The sequence below is a fragment of the Schistocerca nitens genome, chromosome 2, assembly GCF_023898315.1.
Source record: "Schistocerca nitens isolate TAMUIC-IGC-003100 chromosome 2, iqSchNite1.1, whole genome shotgun sequence".
In the NCBI taxonomy this organism is placed as follows: domain Eukaryota; kingdom Metazoa; phylum Arthropoda; class Insecta; order Orthoptera; family Acrididae; genus Schistocerca; species Schistocerca nitens.
The window spans coordinates 1,034,941,115-1,034,959,678 of record NC_064615.1 but is presented as its reverse complement, the minus strand read 5'-3'; the positions used below and the strand labels follow the sequence as shown (position 1 = coordinate 1,034,959,678).

The 18,564-nt window shown below is 41.4% G+C and overlaps 1 protein-coding gene across 1 annotated transcript in view; it reads right to left on the bottom strand.

Moving 5' to 3' along the window:
* Positions 1-14,435: 14,435 nt before the first annotated feature.
* Positions 14,436-18,564, bottom strand: part of LOC126235514 (uncharacterized) — a 177,834-nt gene continuing 173,705 nt past the window's right edge. Inside the window, exon 6 of the mRNA XM_049944232.1 lies at positions 14,436-14,826. Coding sequence (XP_049800189.1) covers positions 14,549-14,826 — 278 coding nt within the window. The 3' untranslated portion in view covers positions 14,436-14,548. The remainder of the gene's footprint in view (positions 14,827-18,564) is intronic.

Here is an 18,564-nt window from a genome sequence, read left to right as displayed (position 1 = left end):
CAATTTTTGTTCGTCCTCTTTTGGAGTAATGCCACGCGGCGTGGAATCCTTACCACAGAATTAACGGAGTACATCGAAAAAGTTCAAAGACGTGTAGCACGTTTTGTATTACCGAGTAATAGGGGAGAGAGTGCCACGGACATGATTGAGGATTTGGAGTGGAAACCATTAACACAAAGGCGTTTTCGTTGCGGTGAGGTCTTCTCACGAAATTTCAATCACCAACTTCCTACTCCGAATGCGAAAACATTTTGTTAGCGCCGACCTACATAGGGAGAAGCGATATCATAATAAAATAAGTGAAAGATAAAGGTGTTCGCTTTTTCGGCGCACTGTTCGAGAGTGAAATTATGGAGAGGTATTGTGAAGGTGATTAGATGAACCCTCTGCGAGGCACTTAAGTGCGATTCGCAAACTAACCATGCAGATGTGGACGTAGATGTAGATTTGCACAGTCTGTAGCACAATTATGTCTTTTCAACGGTCGGCTACATAGCTGTTTAAGACTGCAACCTCCGTTGACGACATGTCAAGAAGGTTGCAATATACATGTTTACCTTTCTGTTTGTGTTTTTATAGTTAACTCTTGATTAGTAGTAGTTAGGATGTGCGCATGCTTGAGCGGGCGCAAAAGAATCTGGTCGCAGTTTACGAAAAAAAAAAAAAAAAATAAACAAGAGTTCAAATGTGTGTGCATTCCTAAGGGACCAAACTGCTAAGGTCATCTGTCCCTGGACTTACACACTATGTAATCTAACTTCAACTAAATTATGCTAAGAACAACACACACACCGATGCCCGAGCGAGGACTCATACCTCCACCGGGCGCGGTCGACGCAATCCGTGACATGGCGCCTCAAACCGTGCGGCCACTCCGCGCGTTCACGAATAAACGAAGCCGCTTTTGGCCACTGTCAGGCATCGTTAGGCTGTTACTTTCGGGCGTAGCGGTGGCGGAGAATCTAACACGTCGCATGGGATCTCTCAGGTATCGGTTGTTTCGCCTACAGAGTTTACTGGCGAGGCAGCTTTCAGTGTGTCAGTGTACCCGACGCCGTGGTTTTACCATCCTTGCACGGAGAATTGCGTTTGGTACCAAGTTCAAGTCAATAGAGGCGGAGAAGCAATGTGGAGACTGGCCGTCTGGCCTCGCCCTTTCGCCACGAGAGGGAACAGGTGGTCGCTCGTACAGCAGGGTCCGACCAGGCACACAGGGTGACAGGTTTCCTAGTTATCATGAGCTCCAATGATAGATACATTATAGACCCCGTTAGAGAACAGTCATTGCTGCAGAGATCTGGACCTGAGTTGTGGGACAGAGAATTGTAGGATTCCTCCTGGATGTGTCAGAAGTGCACTGCACGAAGCAGCTACTCACGGAGCAGAGTACTTGCTGAACTGCTTTTAGGCTACGCGGAAATTTGAGGTCTTTTGATGAACGCTTGTCAGTCAGTGTGCAGAGCAAAACCAGAACGTGTAATAAGGTCTCTTGGAGCAACAAAATTTTAGCAGTAATTTTTCGATGTATAACATGTCGAAGTATAAGTAACAAAGTTCCTGAACTTACTGCCCTTTAGGAAAGTGTTCACGCTCATATTATTCTCGAAACAGAGTATTGGCTGAAACCCGAGGAAGAAAGCTCTGAAATATTGAACGATCGATGCATGGGAAGTATATCGAAAAGACGGGTTAGTTGCCATAGGAGCTGACAAAACTATTGTGTCTGTTGAGTCGAAACTGAATGCGTGTAACAGGTCTGCGAAAACTCAAGTTAATTTCCGGATAATATCCAGATCATGCAATATTAGCTGTCGGCGAGGTGAAGCTACCGAATGTAGACTGCGACGTTTGTGGGCGCATTTATGCAGATGGTACGCATAGTCTTATCGAGTAAATTTGAACATGCTTAAGAAACTGTCTTGAGCGGCTTGTTCGGCAGCCCAGACGCCGTGGAAATATTTCTTCCATCATCATTACCTTTGGTAGCGTTGTGATGACTAAACAGGTCGTATTATGTTCTTTGTGTGCCTCAGAAATACACGGTTTATATGATGCAGTGCAATAAATATCTCGTAAAAACACCTTCTCCCTTCTTTTCTAAAATCGTGTTTCACCAGTTCGTTTGCCTTTTGGGAATGTTATGTTTGAGGGCACGTGTTACATCCGTTTTTTTTTTAAATTTGATTTCGCTGTTATTTCGTAGTTTATTATAGGGGATACTTAATAGGTCTGCATAGTATGTTTAGTTCAAATACAAGTAAAAAGCAACATTAGCCTAATAATAACATCGATTATATTTTATAGTGCGGAAAATGATGCATTATCTTTGCTCCCCACACATATTGGTACTCGCTAAGATGAAACGTAACTGAAAAACTTACTAAAGCGGCAGGAGCATTTTCTCAGATTGAAATGATAACACCTTTCACGTATGCTAGAGTTGGAGATACCATTATAATACTTGACAAAAATCACAGGACAATGTAGACATGTAAATATTTAATATGAGAGAGCACTGTGTCTTATACTGAGTGTAGGTCTAAGTCACGGAATTAATTACATTCTTCCAGTACCTGGTGTAATTCAGACTGCCTATCTGTTTGTGTGCTCCCCGGCTTAGTGTAGTATGTTAGCCAAAATATGTTTCCACCTTTATAAGCTCAGTCATTATAGTTTTGCTACATTATCTGATTTAACCCAAATATGAAATGTCTTTTTAGGATGTTATTTGTTAGCCACATGCGTCTGGGAATGAAAATAGCGCTGAGACACATACTTCGTGGAGTACACAGAGGTATGTGTACTCCAGAAGGTGTGTGCCTCAGAGCTATTTTCAGTCCTATAAACAGGGGGGGGGGTCCACTTATAGTGACCGGGCCAAATATCTCGGGACATTAGCATCAAACGAAAGAATGAAAAGAACAAATCTGTTCGAGCTTGACAGGGGAAAACAGATGGCGCTATGGATGGCCCACTAGATCGCGCAGCCATAGGTCAAATTGATAGAAATTGCATTTTTAAAAAATAGGTAACTAGGTAAACCCATCCTGTTTTTTCCCTGCCTACCCACTCTCTCTGCCTCCCTTCTCTCCCCCGAGTCCTTTTGCATTCCCATCCTCGGCCTTTCCCCACTCTCTCTCGCGTCTGCCCTGCCCCCTCTTATGAGTCCCTCCACCGGCCTCCCCCACTTCGTTTTCCCTCTCCTCCCCCCTTTCTTTTCCCCCTCATCTGTCCCGGTCACCCCATCTGCCCTTGGCTGTGGTGTGTCATCTTCGTGTCAACGTTTAAGCCCAGTGTGTATTTATGGCTATTGTAATCAAAATACCCAACAAGTTTGTGCTATGTATGTTGATCTTTATCCTGCCACATAGCATCCATGAGTCCAGACCTTTCTTCGGATAGTTAATGTATTTAATAAAATCAGAAGTGTTCAGCCAAAGAAGAAGACAACCAAAAACTGCAAAAAATGAAAACGACAAATAAGTGTTTCAGCTGTAGTTGAGGCTAATCAGCACATCAGTAGCAGACAAATTGAGGGGGAATCTGGAATTTCAAAGACCTCGGTTTTCAGAATTCTACATCATCATACATTTCTCCATTACCAAATTTCTATGCACCAGGAATTGCATGTCAACGATTTTGAACGTCGCGTAAAATTTTGCCGCTGGGCATTAATAAATTACAAGACGGAAACAGGTTTTTCTCAATAGTTCTGTTTAGTGACGAAGCGTCATTCACAAACAGAGGCAACGTAAACCGCCATAATATGCACTTTCGGGCAACGGAAAATCCACAATGGCTACAGCAAGTTGATCATCAGTGGCCCTGGCGGATTAATGTGTGGTGTGGACATCTAATTGGCCCTTATTTTGTAGATGGCAATCAAAATGGTGCAATGTATGACGATTCCTTAATCAATGCCTTACCGATTTTACTACAAGATGTTTCACTTCATGTCAGAATGGCGATGTACTTTCAACACGATGGATGTTCGGCACCTAGCATTCGTGTAGTCGAAGCGGTATTAAATAGAATATTTAACGACAGGTGGACTGGTCGTAGAAGCACCATACCATGGCCTGCACGTTCGCCGTACCTTACGTCTCTTGACGTCTTTCTTTGGAGAAAACTGAAAGATATTTGCTATCGTGATTCACCGACGACGCCTGGAAACATGCATCAGCGTATTGTCAATGCATCTAGGACAGTTACTGAAGGCGATCTACTCGCTGTTGAGAGGAATTTCGTTACGCGTACTTTTAAATGAATTGAAGTTGTGGAACATCATTTTGAGCCTTTATTACATTAATGACGTTATTACGGTTACTTACGCAGTAACAGCATGTTGTTGTTGTTGTGGTCTTCAGTCCTGAGACTGGTTTGATGCAGCTCTCCATGCTACTCTATCCTGTGCAAGCTTCTTCATCTCCCAGTACCTACTGCAACCTACATCCTTCTGAATCTGCTTAGTGTATGCATCTCTTGGTCTCCCCCTACGATTTTTACCCTCCACGCTGCCCTCCAATACTAAATTGGTGATCCCTTGATGCCTCAGAACATGTCCTACCAACCGATCCCTTCTTCTGGTCAAGTTGTGCCACAAACTCCTCTTCTCCCCAATCCTATTCAGTACCTCCTCATTAGTTATGTGATCTACCCATCTAATCTTCAGCATTCTTCTGTAGCACCACATTTCGAAAGCTTCTATTCTCTTCTTGTCCAAACTATTTATCGTCCATGTTTCACTTCCATACATGGCTACACTCCATACAAATACTTTCAGAAAAGACTTCCTGACACTTAAATCTATACTCGATGTTAACAAATTTCTCTTCTTCAGAAACGCTTTCCTTGCCATCGCCAGTCTACATTTTATATCCTCTCTACTTCGTCCATCATCAGTTATTTTGCTCCCCAAATAGCAAAACTCCTTCACTACTTTAAGCGTCTCACTTCCTAATCTAATACCTTCAACATCACCCGACTTAATTCGACTACATTCCATTATCCTCGTTTTGCTTTTGTTGATGTTCATCTTATACCCTCCTTTCAAGACACTGTCCATTCCGTTCAACTGCTCTTCCAAGTCCTTTGCTGTCTCTGACAGAATTACAATGTCATCGGCGAACCTCAAAGTTTTTAATTCTTCTCCATGGATTTTAATACCTACTCCGAATTTTTCTTTTGTTTCCTTTACTGCCTGCTCAATATACAGATTGAATAACATCGGGGAGAGGCTACAACCCTGTCTTACTCCCTTCCCAACCACTGCTTCCCTTTCATGCCCCTCGACTCTTATAACCGCCATCTGATTTCTGTACAAATTGTAAACAGCCTTTCGCTCCCTGTATTTTACCCCTGCCACCTTTAGAATTTGAAAGAGAGTATTCCAGTCAACATTGTCAAAAGCTTTCTCTAAGTCTACAAATGCTAGAAACGTAGGTTTGCCTTTCCTTAATCTTTCTTCTAAGATAAGTCGTAAGGTCAGTATTGCCTCACGTGTTCCAGTATTTCTACGGAATCCAAACTGATCTTCCCCGAGGTCGGCTTCTACTAGTTTTTCCATTCGTCTGTAAAGAATTCGTGTTAGTATTTTGCAGCTGTGGCTTATTAAACTGATTGTCCGGTAATTCTCACATCTGTCAACACCTGCTTTCTTTGGAATTGGAATTATTATATTCTTCTTGAAGTCTGAGGGTATTTCGCCTGTTTCATACATCTTGCTTACCAGATGGTAGAGTTTCGTCAGGGCTGGCTCTCCCAAAGCCGTCAGTAGTTCCAATGGAATGTTGTCTACTCCGGGGGCCTTGTTTCGACTCAGGTCTTTCAGTGCTCTGTCAAATTCTTCACGCAGTATCGTATCTCCCATTTCATCTTCATCTACATCCTCTTCCATTTCCATAATATTGTCCTCAAGTACATGGCCCTTGTATAGACCCTCTATATACTCCTTCCACCTTTCTGCTTTCCCTTCTTTGCTTAGAACTGGGTTTCCATCTGAGCTCTTGATGTTCATACAAGTGGTTCTCTTATCTCCAAAGGTCTCTTTAATTTTCCTGTAGGCAGTATCTATCTTACCCCTAGTGAGATAAGCCTCTACATCCTTACATTTGTCCTCTAGCCATCCCTGCTTAGCCATTTTGCACTTCCTGTCGATCTCATTTTTGAGACGTTTGTATTCCTTTTTGCCTGCTTCATTTACTGTATTTTTATATTTTCCCCTTTCATCAATTAAATTCAATATTTCTTCTGTTACCCAAGGATTTCTACTAGCCCTCGTCTTTTTACCTACTTGATCCTCTGCTGCCTTCACTACTTCATCCCTCAAAGCTACCCATTCTTCTTCTACTGTATTTCTTTCCCCCATTCCCGTCAATTGTTCCCTTATGCTCTCCCTGAAACTCTGTACAACCTCTGGTTCTTTCAGTTTATCCAGGTCCCATCTCCTTAAATTCCCACCTTTTTGCAGTTTCTTCAGTTTTAATCTACAGGTCATAACCAATAGATTGTGGTCAGAGTCCACATCTGCCCCTGGAAATGTCTTACAATTTAAAACCTGGTTCCTAAATCTCTGTCTTACCATTATATAATCTATCTGATACCTTTTAGTATCTCCAGGGTTCTTCCATGTATACAACCTTCTATCATGATTCTTAAACCAAGTATTAGCTATGATTAAGTTGTGCTCTGTGCAAAATTCTACCAGGCGGCTTCCTCTTTCATTTCTTAGCCCCAATCCATATTCACCTACTACGTTTCCTTCTCTCCCTTTCCCTACACTCGAATTCCAGTCACCCATGAACAGCATGCGTTACCATAATTTATGATAAGGTCACAAAAGTAAATGTATCACGTTGGTACAACAGATATAAAGTCCAAACGTAGCTAGTTTCTGTGTTTTAATTTAAGAAACCACATTGTTACCAACTCTGCATTTAAATGGGTGAGGCATACTATAAGTGTTGGAATATTACAGCGCCATCCATAACAAAGCGAAACAAATGTTCCAAATCAAACAGTCATATTTATTTATGTACTATACGAATATATAAAATAAAAATGGGGTTACCTATTTAAAATAATGCAGTTTCTACCAATTTGACCAACAGCAGGGTCACCTAGTGGGCCACCCATAGCACCATCAGTTTTCCCCCTCACGCTCGTACAGAATTGTGTTTATTTTTTCCATTGATGCTAATTTCATGAGATATTTGACCCGGTCACAAGCAATGGACCACCCTGTATATACAGGCTGAGTCACTAACTATTGGCACCAAGAATAACTCCGAACGTATGATAGGAGCTGAAAAGTTTGCCGGACAAAAGTTGCATGAGACAACGGGGGCCATAAGATGACGTTGGTTTTTTGTTGCTAGGGGGGGTCGTTTCAAAGATATGAAGATCAGCTTTGCTTTTTTTTTTTAATGGGATGCTATAGTTTGGTACTTATTTTCTGACAGCGGCTATCGAGACGAATCCAATGATGTGTAACACTAAGGTCAACGAAGGTCAAAAGGATGGCATGAACGTCCATTTACAGAAGGTCTTCGAAGTGATGACCATTGGTATCAATACAGTGCTGCAATCTTCTTGTCATGGATTGAGTGGTATTCTTTATCACATTGGCACTTATCGAACCACATGTGCTGAAAATTCTCTCTCGCATATCTTCACGTGTAGTTGGAATGTCTTTATAAACAATGTCTTTTATGAATCCACAGAAGAAAGATCCAGAAGCGTCCGGCGACGACACATCTCCTCCATGTCCAATCGAACGATTTGGGAATTGTCTCTGCAACTCATTTCTAGCCATCTGCGAAAAATGTACCGGACACCCATCGTATTGATACCACATTCTGTTCCTTGTTCCTATAGGTATTTCTTCCAATAAAAGACCTAATGTTTCTTGCAGGAATGTGGTGTACTTCCTACCATTAAGATTTCCTTCGATGATATAGGGGCCTATAATTCTGTCCTCCAGAGTCCCATACTATACTTTCTCCGACCACGGTTTTTGGTGTGTAACTTGCGCAGCCAATATGGATTTTCAGTTGCCCAATAATACATGTTATGCAAATTAACGTTTCCATGGCTCGTGAATGTATCCTCGTCAGTAAATAAAATCAAATTAAAAAGGTGCCAGCCCTCTGACTCTGAAATTGAACCCATCGGCAGAATTCAATGCGACCTATAGAGTCTGTACCAGTTAATTCTTCGTGGAGACTGATATGGTAAGGATGATATTTATGGCGATGCAGAACACGAACAACACTACTTTGACTCATGCCAGATTCCCTTGGGATTTGATGCGAAATAACAGAAGGATCTCGAACCACAGTGGCAAGAGTACCAATTTCGGTTTCCTCGTTACTAATTTTCGTTTGCCGGATATGTTTCCGATGCGTTAAAGACTCAGTTGTTCGTAATTTATCATATACATATTTAAATGTACGACATGTAGGCTGAGTACATTTAGGATATCTTTCAGCGTATAAGTCTCTAGCTCTCACTGAATTTTGTTGGCATTCTCCGTAAATGAGAAGCATATCCACTTGTTGTTCGAAGAAATACATCATTCACATTCGCTTGATTCGACGATACTAGTCTTACCATTCTTATTAGTGTTGTATTACGAAAGTGTCACCATTTACATGTCAGTGGCACATTAGATGGATACGCCGTATTCGGGGAACATTTACTATTTGCACGATATACAAGAGAGAATTGTCAGAGCATGTGCTTCGATAAGTGCCGAAGTGATAAGGAATGCCACTCAATCCATGATAGGAAGATTGGAGCACTACATTGATGTCAATGGTCTTCACTTCGAACACCTTCTGTAAATGAACGTTCATGCCACCTTTCTGACCTTTGTTGACCTTCAAAGACCTTACCCTTACACATCATTGGATTAGTCTCGATAACCGCTATTGGAGAATAATTACCAAACTATAGCATCCCGTTTAAAAAAACAAAGTTGACCTTCATATCTCTGACAGGACCCCACCTAACAACAAAGAAACACTGCAATGCCTGTGCAACCTGGTTATCGTCGCCGTTGGCGGTGCAGTGTTCCTGTGTACAAGTCATTGAAAGCAATAGACATTGACCTTGCTGGCCAATTCAATAAGCAGCTGCTTATTGGTGGTCCAAAGTCTTTCATGTACTAAGAATGCAGTTCATGTGTGACGTACCAGTTGTCTTTTGAGGCTGTACATGGTTGGCCTTGGCTGTTTTATAGGGTAAGTATGCAGACTATGGTGGCCTTGAAGCTTTCCCTGATGCAAACATTTTGGCTCGGAAGACGTGGGGTACAGCGGGGAGTACAGGCCTACTGGCTATGGTTCCCTATGGTACAGTGGTTCCAGACAAGCCCTTTACTTTGTTTATAAGAAGAAAGAAGTGACTGAATGCTGACGAATACCTCTTTATTTGGGCCAAAGTAGGCAGTAACAATTGTAAAATAAAGATTACTGGTGACTATATGTTGTATTATTGACAATAAAAATTCTTTATCTCCTTTCCTAATTCCTTAACTTTATATATACATTACAGACAACAAAAATTCCTTATCTCCTTCCCTAATTCCTTATCGTTAAAAAAAAAATGGGCGCTGCCTTGGCGGCGTGGTGCCTTTAGTATTACGGCCCCCGTTGTCCCATGCAACATTTGTCCCACAAACTTTTCAGCTACAATCACACTTTCAGAGTTATGTGGGTGGGTGTTTCATATTTTAAAGAAGGTTTTGGGTAAAAACTTCTGAACATTGTGCAAAACATTCACATTGTTTGGATACATTTCAGCGTGGTCAAGATGGCGACTATGGGGGTGACATTTTAATGGGTGCTCAAATGGTTCAAATGGCTCTGAGCACTATGGGACTCAACTGCTGAGGTTATTAGTCCCCTAGAACTTAGAACTAGTTAAACCTAACTAACCTAAGGACATCACAAACATCCATGCCCAAGGCAGGATTCGAACCTGCGACCGTAGCGGTCTTGCGGTTCCAGACTGCAGCGCCTTTAACCGCACGGCCACTTCGGCCGGCTAATGGGTGCTAAAATACTAAATTGTAATCAGTGGTTTCGTTTTAATAGCCACTGTTGTTCCAAAAAATGATGTGTGGCTTGGTGGATTGTGAATGTCACCATAGATATGGAGGGCTAGGCTTGTTGCGTGATCATGATGACGTCACTGATAAAGTGGTTGTGGCTTGCGACGTTGTAACGATTGAACTACAAATTTTGTTCGTCACACAGTACATGATATAGTAGATTAGGTTCTTTTGTTCCGAAAATTATTAACAACTTTACTACTTTAAACATATTTTACAAACGCTGCAAAATATGTTTCTTATTGTTGTCTCGTGTTGTCCTGCTGACTTTGAGATGGTGGGGCAACGTGCGGCAGACTTGACGGCCATGTATCTCAAGAAGATGCTTCGAGCGGTGTCACGGCGATGTTGGCTATTGCTACAAAAATGCAAATAAATGAAAAGGCTTTTTGTTGCAAAAATATGTGGTCAGTTATATTTAGAACGTGTTTAGTCGTGCTTGATTTTACACGCGTTAATTAATGTTAACATTCTTGGCCAGTAGTGTATATACAGCGAAAAAGAAATAAAACTTTGTGAACCATATAAACTTATTCAGTGTGTATATGTTGACTAATACCTGAAGATCTTTTTACAAAAATGAGTAGTAATTATTTCATGAGAAAATACTCATTTAAGCATTAACAGTTATCATTTAAATCTGAGGTCATAGTACGACGGCGAATGGTTTCTGTGCCTACGTTATCGATTAGTAGGGTTGGCGAAAGAATATTCAATGCAATTTAATCCAAGAAGATTCATAATATACCCGATAAGAGGCCGTACGACGTTTAGGTACCAGTAACTAATATGAGGAGCATAACCGAAAGTATAAATATTAAGTATATGAAATATTGGAGTCTTAAACTATAGAGAACTTGTCCTGGCATTAAAATTGTATGGTTCACAGGCGTAATGATAGAGGATGATGTACTAATAGACATACGAATATGCTACTGCAAAAGTTAAAATCGGTTGGGATAATCGGATGATCTGTAATTGCGTTCCTTTTAGTTTTTTGGTCACTAACAATTTCACGTTAGCAACTGGAGACGCCCATCGTTAAATTGCCCTAGTACACAAAAACATTTTAAGGTGCATCGCTTGAAAATAAAGTAAGACCGAAGACAGAAATTCGTGCCGAAGTAATAGACGAACTTATTTAGGAGTAAAGCAGCATAAAGGGGAAGACTTAATGCTTTCAACTGTTGCGAACTTTACGCCTGACTCCTTTTTCATAGAGTGTATAACTAATAACAATGTTAAGAGCTAGTGCATGTGATTCACCGTATCCCTGCAGCCTATACAGTTTTTCTCCAGCTAGCAAATAGCACATGAGGTAGTACAGGGTGGACATAGTTAAAATTTCTCTACCTGAGAGGACACATAAGAGAAACGAGTGATCGTAGGACAGTAAAAATTTTTGGAAACATTTGTAACGACATGCCGAAGAGAAATAATGAATGAACTGCTGATACACATTTTAACTTTCATGTGAGAGTATAGGATATTTTGTTAAGTGCTTAATATGTCTATGTTCTAGTTACTGATGTTGCTCAGTCTGACCACCATCTTCATCCGCGACAGCCTGGAAGGCTGGCCGAAACATCTGAGGTGGGATGGACTCTTCAGTTGTCGTGACAAAACTCACACACTACTTGAAGATCGCACATTGCGTCCAGCATTTTTGGCCATGGAAACACTAACTTCTTCAGCATTTTGAGGCGCAATTAGCCGTCGGTCTCTGCCATGAGCAGTTCCCAAATCACCAGTTAATTCCAACATCTGCATCATGTTCTTCAACCCAGTCCTGAAAGAGGACTTCTCAGTATTCCTTTAACGCGAAGGTACTCGCGAAGAGCTGCAGTGACATCTCTGCTGCTTTTATACAACAGCTTTACTAGTAAAGGTCTGCTCGCTTTGTCCAGACCCATGTTGACTGTTTGCGACTGTAAAGCACACGGATGCTTCTGCCTTAGTCACACGTCGCCTTACCTGTACCGACCTCTAACGGCAAGTCGTGACACTAACACTACGAACAACGCATCCGAGCACCATTTCTATACAGTTAGGTAACCATACGGTAAGTAGTTTTCCGTCTAGACTGGCTCAATTAACGAAAGTTTAATTAAAACCACCCAGTATATCCTTCGTTCTATTTCCTTATTTATTGTGTCAGCTAACGAGTTACGATTGTTATCTTAAGGCCTTACAGCTGTTTGCAGATACACACGAACCAATTCCGATTGAAACTTCCTGTGAACCATTTCCTGTTCTTCTCCCTCTTAATTCTGTTTCCTCGTAATTCTATACAGCTTTATTGCAATTCATACATTTATTAATTTGCTACATGTTTTCACTTACCGTCTATAGATTTTTCATCTTATTTATCTACATAATCTAAGATCTTAGGTCATTGCAAATAAGAATGAAATGCTCAGATGAAACTCCAGAAGCGGAGAGTGGTATAATTTAGGTAATTATATGAATCATCCGTATTTCTAAATACTTTGACATGTTAACACTATTCTCTTTGGGTCTGTGACTGAATGGTTATGAAGTATTATGAAAGCTCCTTCCAACACTTACCTGTATTTAAGTACTTACCAGGTTCATGAAGTTATATTGCTTGTACGAAATCCAGATGATGTTATGGTATAGGAAAGTCAAATTTTATTTTGATAGCACCAATACTGACAAGCTGCTGCATTTGTTTTTGAGATTGACAATTTATCCCTAGTACAAGCAGTAGCCATATGAGTTTTTAGCCCCTAATTTTATTACTGCGAACTTTTATATTTGGCTGTCCCGAGCTTTTGCGATTTTTCGTAGATATTAAATGAAAAAGGTATCCTCAGTTCACATGGACATGAAAAACACAAGGAATAAAAGGACAAGGAAATGGAGATTTTTCTTAATTCAGACAGAGATCTGTGCTAAACATAAAGCTAAACGAAATGAGATAAATACTGTCCAGTGATAACTATGAGTACCGTTTGGAAGCTGTTGTGTATCTCCATCAGAACGAAAAAGATATGGACTGTGTGTGGCGTATCCTGAAGACCATAGATCTTAATATACGACTTAAATTTTAACTTCGTACGCGTACCAATTCCTCAGAAAAAAGGTTCTTAATAGTAGGACAGTCAGAAAGTCAGAATGGCATGTAGACAACAAAGCGATCCTATAAGGGTTCCGTTTTTACAGTTAGAGTCACAGAATCCTACAAATGGCAAAGATTCTTGAGGGCTGCGATTATCATACGAGTGTTGACTGAAAAGTAATTCCTCCACCTTCGTAGCTCTTCAACAGTTGGCAGCATTGATATACGGCAGGTACTGGCCTGTTCCGTAGCCTCTTCTCAACAGCTCCAGTTGGCGGGAAACCTTAGCATTCAGCGGTTCTGTTGTTACAGTGTTAAGTATGGAACCCTCCGCAGGCGGTAGGTCAATACGGTTTAAGCAACGTGCAGTCATTGAATTCCTGACAGCAGAAGGTGTTACCCCAAAGGAGATTCATGAGAGAAAGAAAGCAGTTTATGGTAATTGTGTTGATGTGAGTACTGTGCGTCGTTGGGCGAGTAAGTTATTGAGGCGGGAACGTCCGACCTGCGTGACAAACAAAGAGTTGGACGTCCTGTGACAGCAACCACCGAGTTTAACAAGCGAAGTGTCTTTGTGTCACTCAGAGAGAAATTGCAAGCACAGTCAGAATTTCACAAGAACGTGTGGACCACATTATTCCTTTGCTTTGCTGTCGGAAGATCTGTGCCAAATGGGTACTCCGGATGCTGACTCCTGATATGAAATAGCACGGCATCCTCCATATAGTCCAGATTTAGCACCGTCTATTTGTTCCCGATAATGAAAAACGACCTGCGGGTCATAATTATGCTTCCGATGAAGATGTAGAGAGTACTGTGAGACTGTGCTTGCGGAAACAGTGTGTTGACTACTTCCGTGACAGCTTCAGAAAACTTGTTCATCGTTACCAGAGATGTATCCAACTAACTGGTGAGCATGTGGAAAAGTGAATATTGATAATCAAAGATCACATTCTAAGGATTATTTCTGCATCTGATTTATTAAAATATTCACATGCAAACCCAATTAACGAAGTTGGGGGCACTACTTTTCATTCCACCCTTGTATGCAACAAGCTAGAATTTTGGAATTCTCGTGTGGAAATGCTCTGTCTGAATATAGGACACGGATTATGAAAGACAAAATAAATGTCATTAACTAACCAGGTACACTACGACAGCAAATAATGATTAACATTGAACAAAATTCCTTGTATAAACCTGGGAGCATTTTTATCAGTGCTAATTAGTAACGAGACATCTATCTAAGAAATGCTTTTTATTTTCTGCTGTTGTTACAAAACATTGTAATACATATACAATGAATCTCTGGTGGCATGTTTCGTCTAAGGTGTTGGGTTCAGCTGCTGATGTTAGTGGCTGTATTTCCCGTAGCCTCCATAGCCTCCAGCAATACCTCCAGAGTAGCCACCTCCGTAGCCACCGCCGTAGCTACCGCTATAGCCACCGCTGTAACCACCTCCGATGTCTCCTCCGTAGCCTCCACCGTAGCCTCCACCAATGCCGCCGCCGTAGCCGCCTGCGAGACCTCCGCCGACACCAGCTCCGCCTCCCACGACGACAGGTACCGGCTGGTTGACGACGACGGGCTGTGGTACTGGTACGGGGACTGGGCTAGGGACACTCACGGGTACTGGGACTGGCCTCTGCACGGGGACAGGGTACGGCTGTGGGACGGGCACTGGTACCGGCCTGTTGACTGGCACCGTGACAGGAACCCTGACTGGTACTGGGACAGTACGCTGCACTGGTACTGGGTACGGGATGGGGACCTGCTTGGTGATGGCGATGTTAGTCACTTGACCTCCTCCAACTGCAGAGCTGATGCCACTTCCATAGCCGCCTCCATAACCACCACCAAAGCCGCCCCCATAGCCGCCCCCATAACCACCGCTGCTGCCGCCACTGCTGTAGCTGCTGGCTCCGATTCCATGGTCGATATAGCCGCCTCCGCCATAGCTACCCAGGGAGCCAACCACTCCCCGTTTCTCCACCTGCTTCTCCTCGGCCAGAGCCAGTCCAAACAGTAACACGCACACCTGAAAATAGCAGCGAAGGTTATCAACAGCAAAGTCCACCTTCCACAGAATGAGAGCTACAATTTCTGGGAGAGGCATTTTGTGATTTAGTGGATAATTACTTGCATGTTCACAGTTCTCATCATGATGTTGAGTAATAATTCTTAATAATATTAATGTTTTCTGGCAGGTATATCGTACGATGGAACATGTAGTGAAAAATTGATACCTAGCCTGAATGAAGAAAAACTGAACTCTGTAAATGTCTACTCGGTACTAAAATTCACATTGACCATCCTCCACTCTCGACATTCTTGGTACAACAACTTTCAATTAAATTCTATGTGTGAATTCGTGTTTATGACAATGATTTAATGTATTATTAGATAATTAATGGTTCAAATGGCTCTGAACATTATGGGACTTAACTTCTCAAGTCATCAGTCCCCTAGAACTTGTTGTTGTTGTGGTCTTCAGTCCTGAGACTGGTTTGATGCAGCTCTCCATGCTACTCTATCCTGTGCAAGCTTCTTCATGTCCCAGTACCTACTGCAACCTATATCCTTCTGAATCTGCTTCAGAAAACTTGTTCGTTGTTGGCAGAAATGTAACCAACTGACTGGTGAGTATGTCGATAAGTGAATATTGGTAATTGAAGATCACATTCTAACGATTATTACTGCGTTTGGCTTATTAAAATATTCCTATCTAAACCCAACTATCGAAGGTGGAAACACTACTTTTCATTCAACCCTTGTATGTTACAAACCAGTATTTTGAAATTCTCATGTCAAAATTCTCTTGGTCTCCCTCTACGATTTCTACCCTCCACGCTGCCCTCCAATACTAAATTGGTAATCCCTTGATGCCTCAGAACATATCCTACCAACCGATCCCTTCTTCTAGTCAAATTGTGCCACAAACTTCTCTTCTCCCCAATCCTATTCAATACCTCCTCATTAGTTATGTGATCTACCCATCTAATCTTCAGCATTCTTCTGTAGCACCACATTTCGAAAGCTTCTATTCTCCTCTTGTCCAAACTATTTATCGTCCATGTTTCACTTCCATACATGGCTACACTCTATACAAATACTTTCAGAAACGACTTCCTGACACTTAAATCTATACTCGATGTTAACAAATTTCTCTTCTTCAGAAACGCTTTCCTTCCCATTGCCAGTTTACATTTTATATCCTATCTACTTCGACCATCAGCAGTTATTTTGCTCCCCAAATAGCAAAACTCCTTTACTACTTTAAGTGTCTCATTTCCTAATCTAATTCCCTCAGCATCACCCGATTTAATTTGACTACATTCCATTATCCTCGTTTTGCTTTTGTTGATGTTCATCTTATATCCTCCTTTCAAGACACTATCCATTCCGTTCAACTGCTTTTCCAAGTCCTTTGGTCTCTCTGACAGAATTACAATGTCATCGGCTAACCTCAAATTTTTATTTCTTCTCCATGGATTTTAATACCTACTCCGAATTTTTCTTTTGTTTCCATAACTGCTTGCTCAATATACAGATTGAATAACATCGGGGATAGGCTACAACCCTGTCTCACTCCCTTCCCAACCACTGCTTCCCTTCCATGCCCCTCAACTCTTATAACTGTCATTTGGTTTCTATACAAAGTGTAAATAGTCTTTCGCTCCATATATTTTAAGCCTGCCACCTTCAGAATTTGAAAGAGTGTATTCCAGTCAACATTGTCAAAAGCTTTCTCTAAGTCTACAAATGCTAGAAACGTAGGTTTGCCTTTCCTTAATCTAGCTTGTAAGATAAGCCGTAGGGTCAGTATTGCCTCATGTGTTCCAATATTTCTACGAAATCCAAACTGATCTTACCCAAGGTCGGCTTCTACTAATTTTTCCATTCGTCTGTAAAGAATTCGCGTTAGTATTTTGCAGCCGTGACGTATTAAACTGATAGTTCGGTAATTTTCACATCTGTCAACATCTGCTTTCTTTGGGATTGGAATTATTATATTCTTCTTGAAGTCTGAGGGTATTTCGCCTGTCTCATACATCTTGCTCACCAGATGGTAGAGTTTTGTCATGACTGGCTCCCCCAAGGCCATCAGTAGTTCTAATGGAATGTTGTCTACTCCTGGGGCCTTGTTTCGACTCAGGTCTTTCAGTGCCTTGTCGAACTCTTAACGCAGTATCATATCTCCTATTTCATCTTCATCTACATCCTCTTCCATTTCCATAATATTGACCTCAAGTACATCGCCCTTGTATAGACCCTCTATATACTCCTTCGACCTTTCTGCTTTCCCTTCTTTGCTTAGAAATGGGTTTCCATCTGAGCTCTTGATATTCATACAAGTGGTTCTCTTTTCTCCAAAGGTTTATTTAATTTTCCTGTAGGCAGTATCTATCTTACCCCTAGTGATATATGCCTCTACATCCTTACATTCATCCTCTAGCCATCCCTGCTTAGCCATTTTGCACTTCCTGCCGATGTCATTTTTGAGATGTTTGTATTCCTTTTTGCCTGATTCATTTACCGCATTTTTATATTTTCTCCTTTCATCAATTACATTCCATATTTCTTCTGTTACCCAAGGATTTCTACTAGCCCTTGTCTTTTTACCTACTTGATCCTCTGCTGCTTTCACTACTTCATCCCTCAAAGCTACCCATTCTTCTTCTACTGTATTTCTTTCCCCCATTCCTGCCATTTGTTCCCATACGCTCTCCCTGAAACTCTGTACAACCTCTGGTTCTTTCAGTTTATCCAGGTCCCATCTCCTTAAATTCCCACCTTTTTGCAGTTTCTTCAGTTTTAATCTACAGTTCATAACCAATAGATTGTGGTCAGAGTCCATATCTGCCGCTGGAAATGTCTTAGATTTATAACCTGGTTCCTAAATCTCTGTCTTACCATTATATAATCTATCTGACACCTTTCAGTATCTCCAGGGGTATTCCATGTATACAACCTTCTTTCATGATTCTTGAACCAAGTGTTAGCTATGATTAAGTTATGCTCTGCACAAAATTCTACCAGGCGGCTTCCTCTTTCATTTCTCTCCCCCAATCCATATTCACCTACTACGTTTCCTTCTCTCCCTTTTCCTACTACCGAATTCCAGTCACCAATGACTATTAAATTTTCGTCACCCTTCACTATCTGAATAATTTCTTTTATTTCATCATACATTTCTTCAATTTCTTCGTCATCTGCAGAGATAGTTGGCATATAAACTTGTACTACTGTAGTAGGCGTGGGCTTCGTGTCTATCTTGACCCTAGAACTTAGAACTACTTAAACCTAACTAACCCAAGGACATCATACACATTCATGCCCGAGGCAGGATTGGAACCTACGACCGTA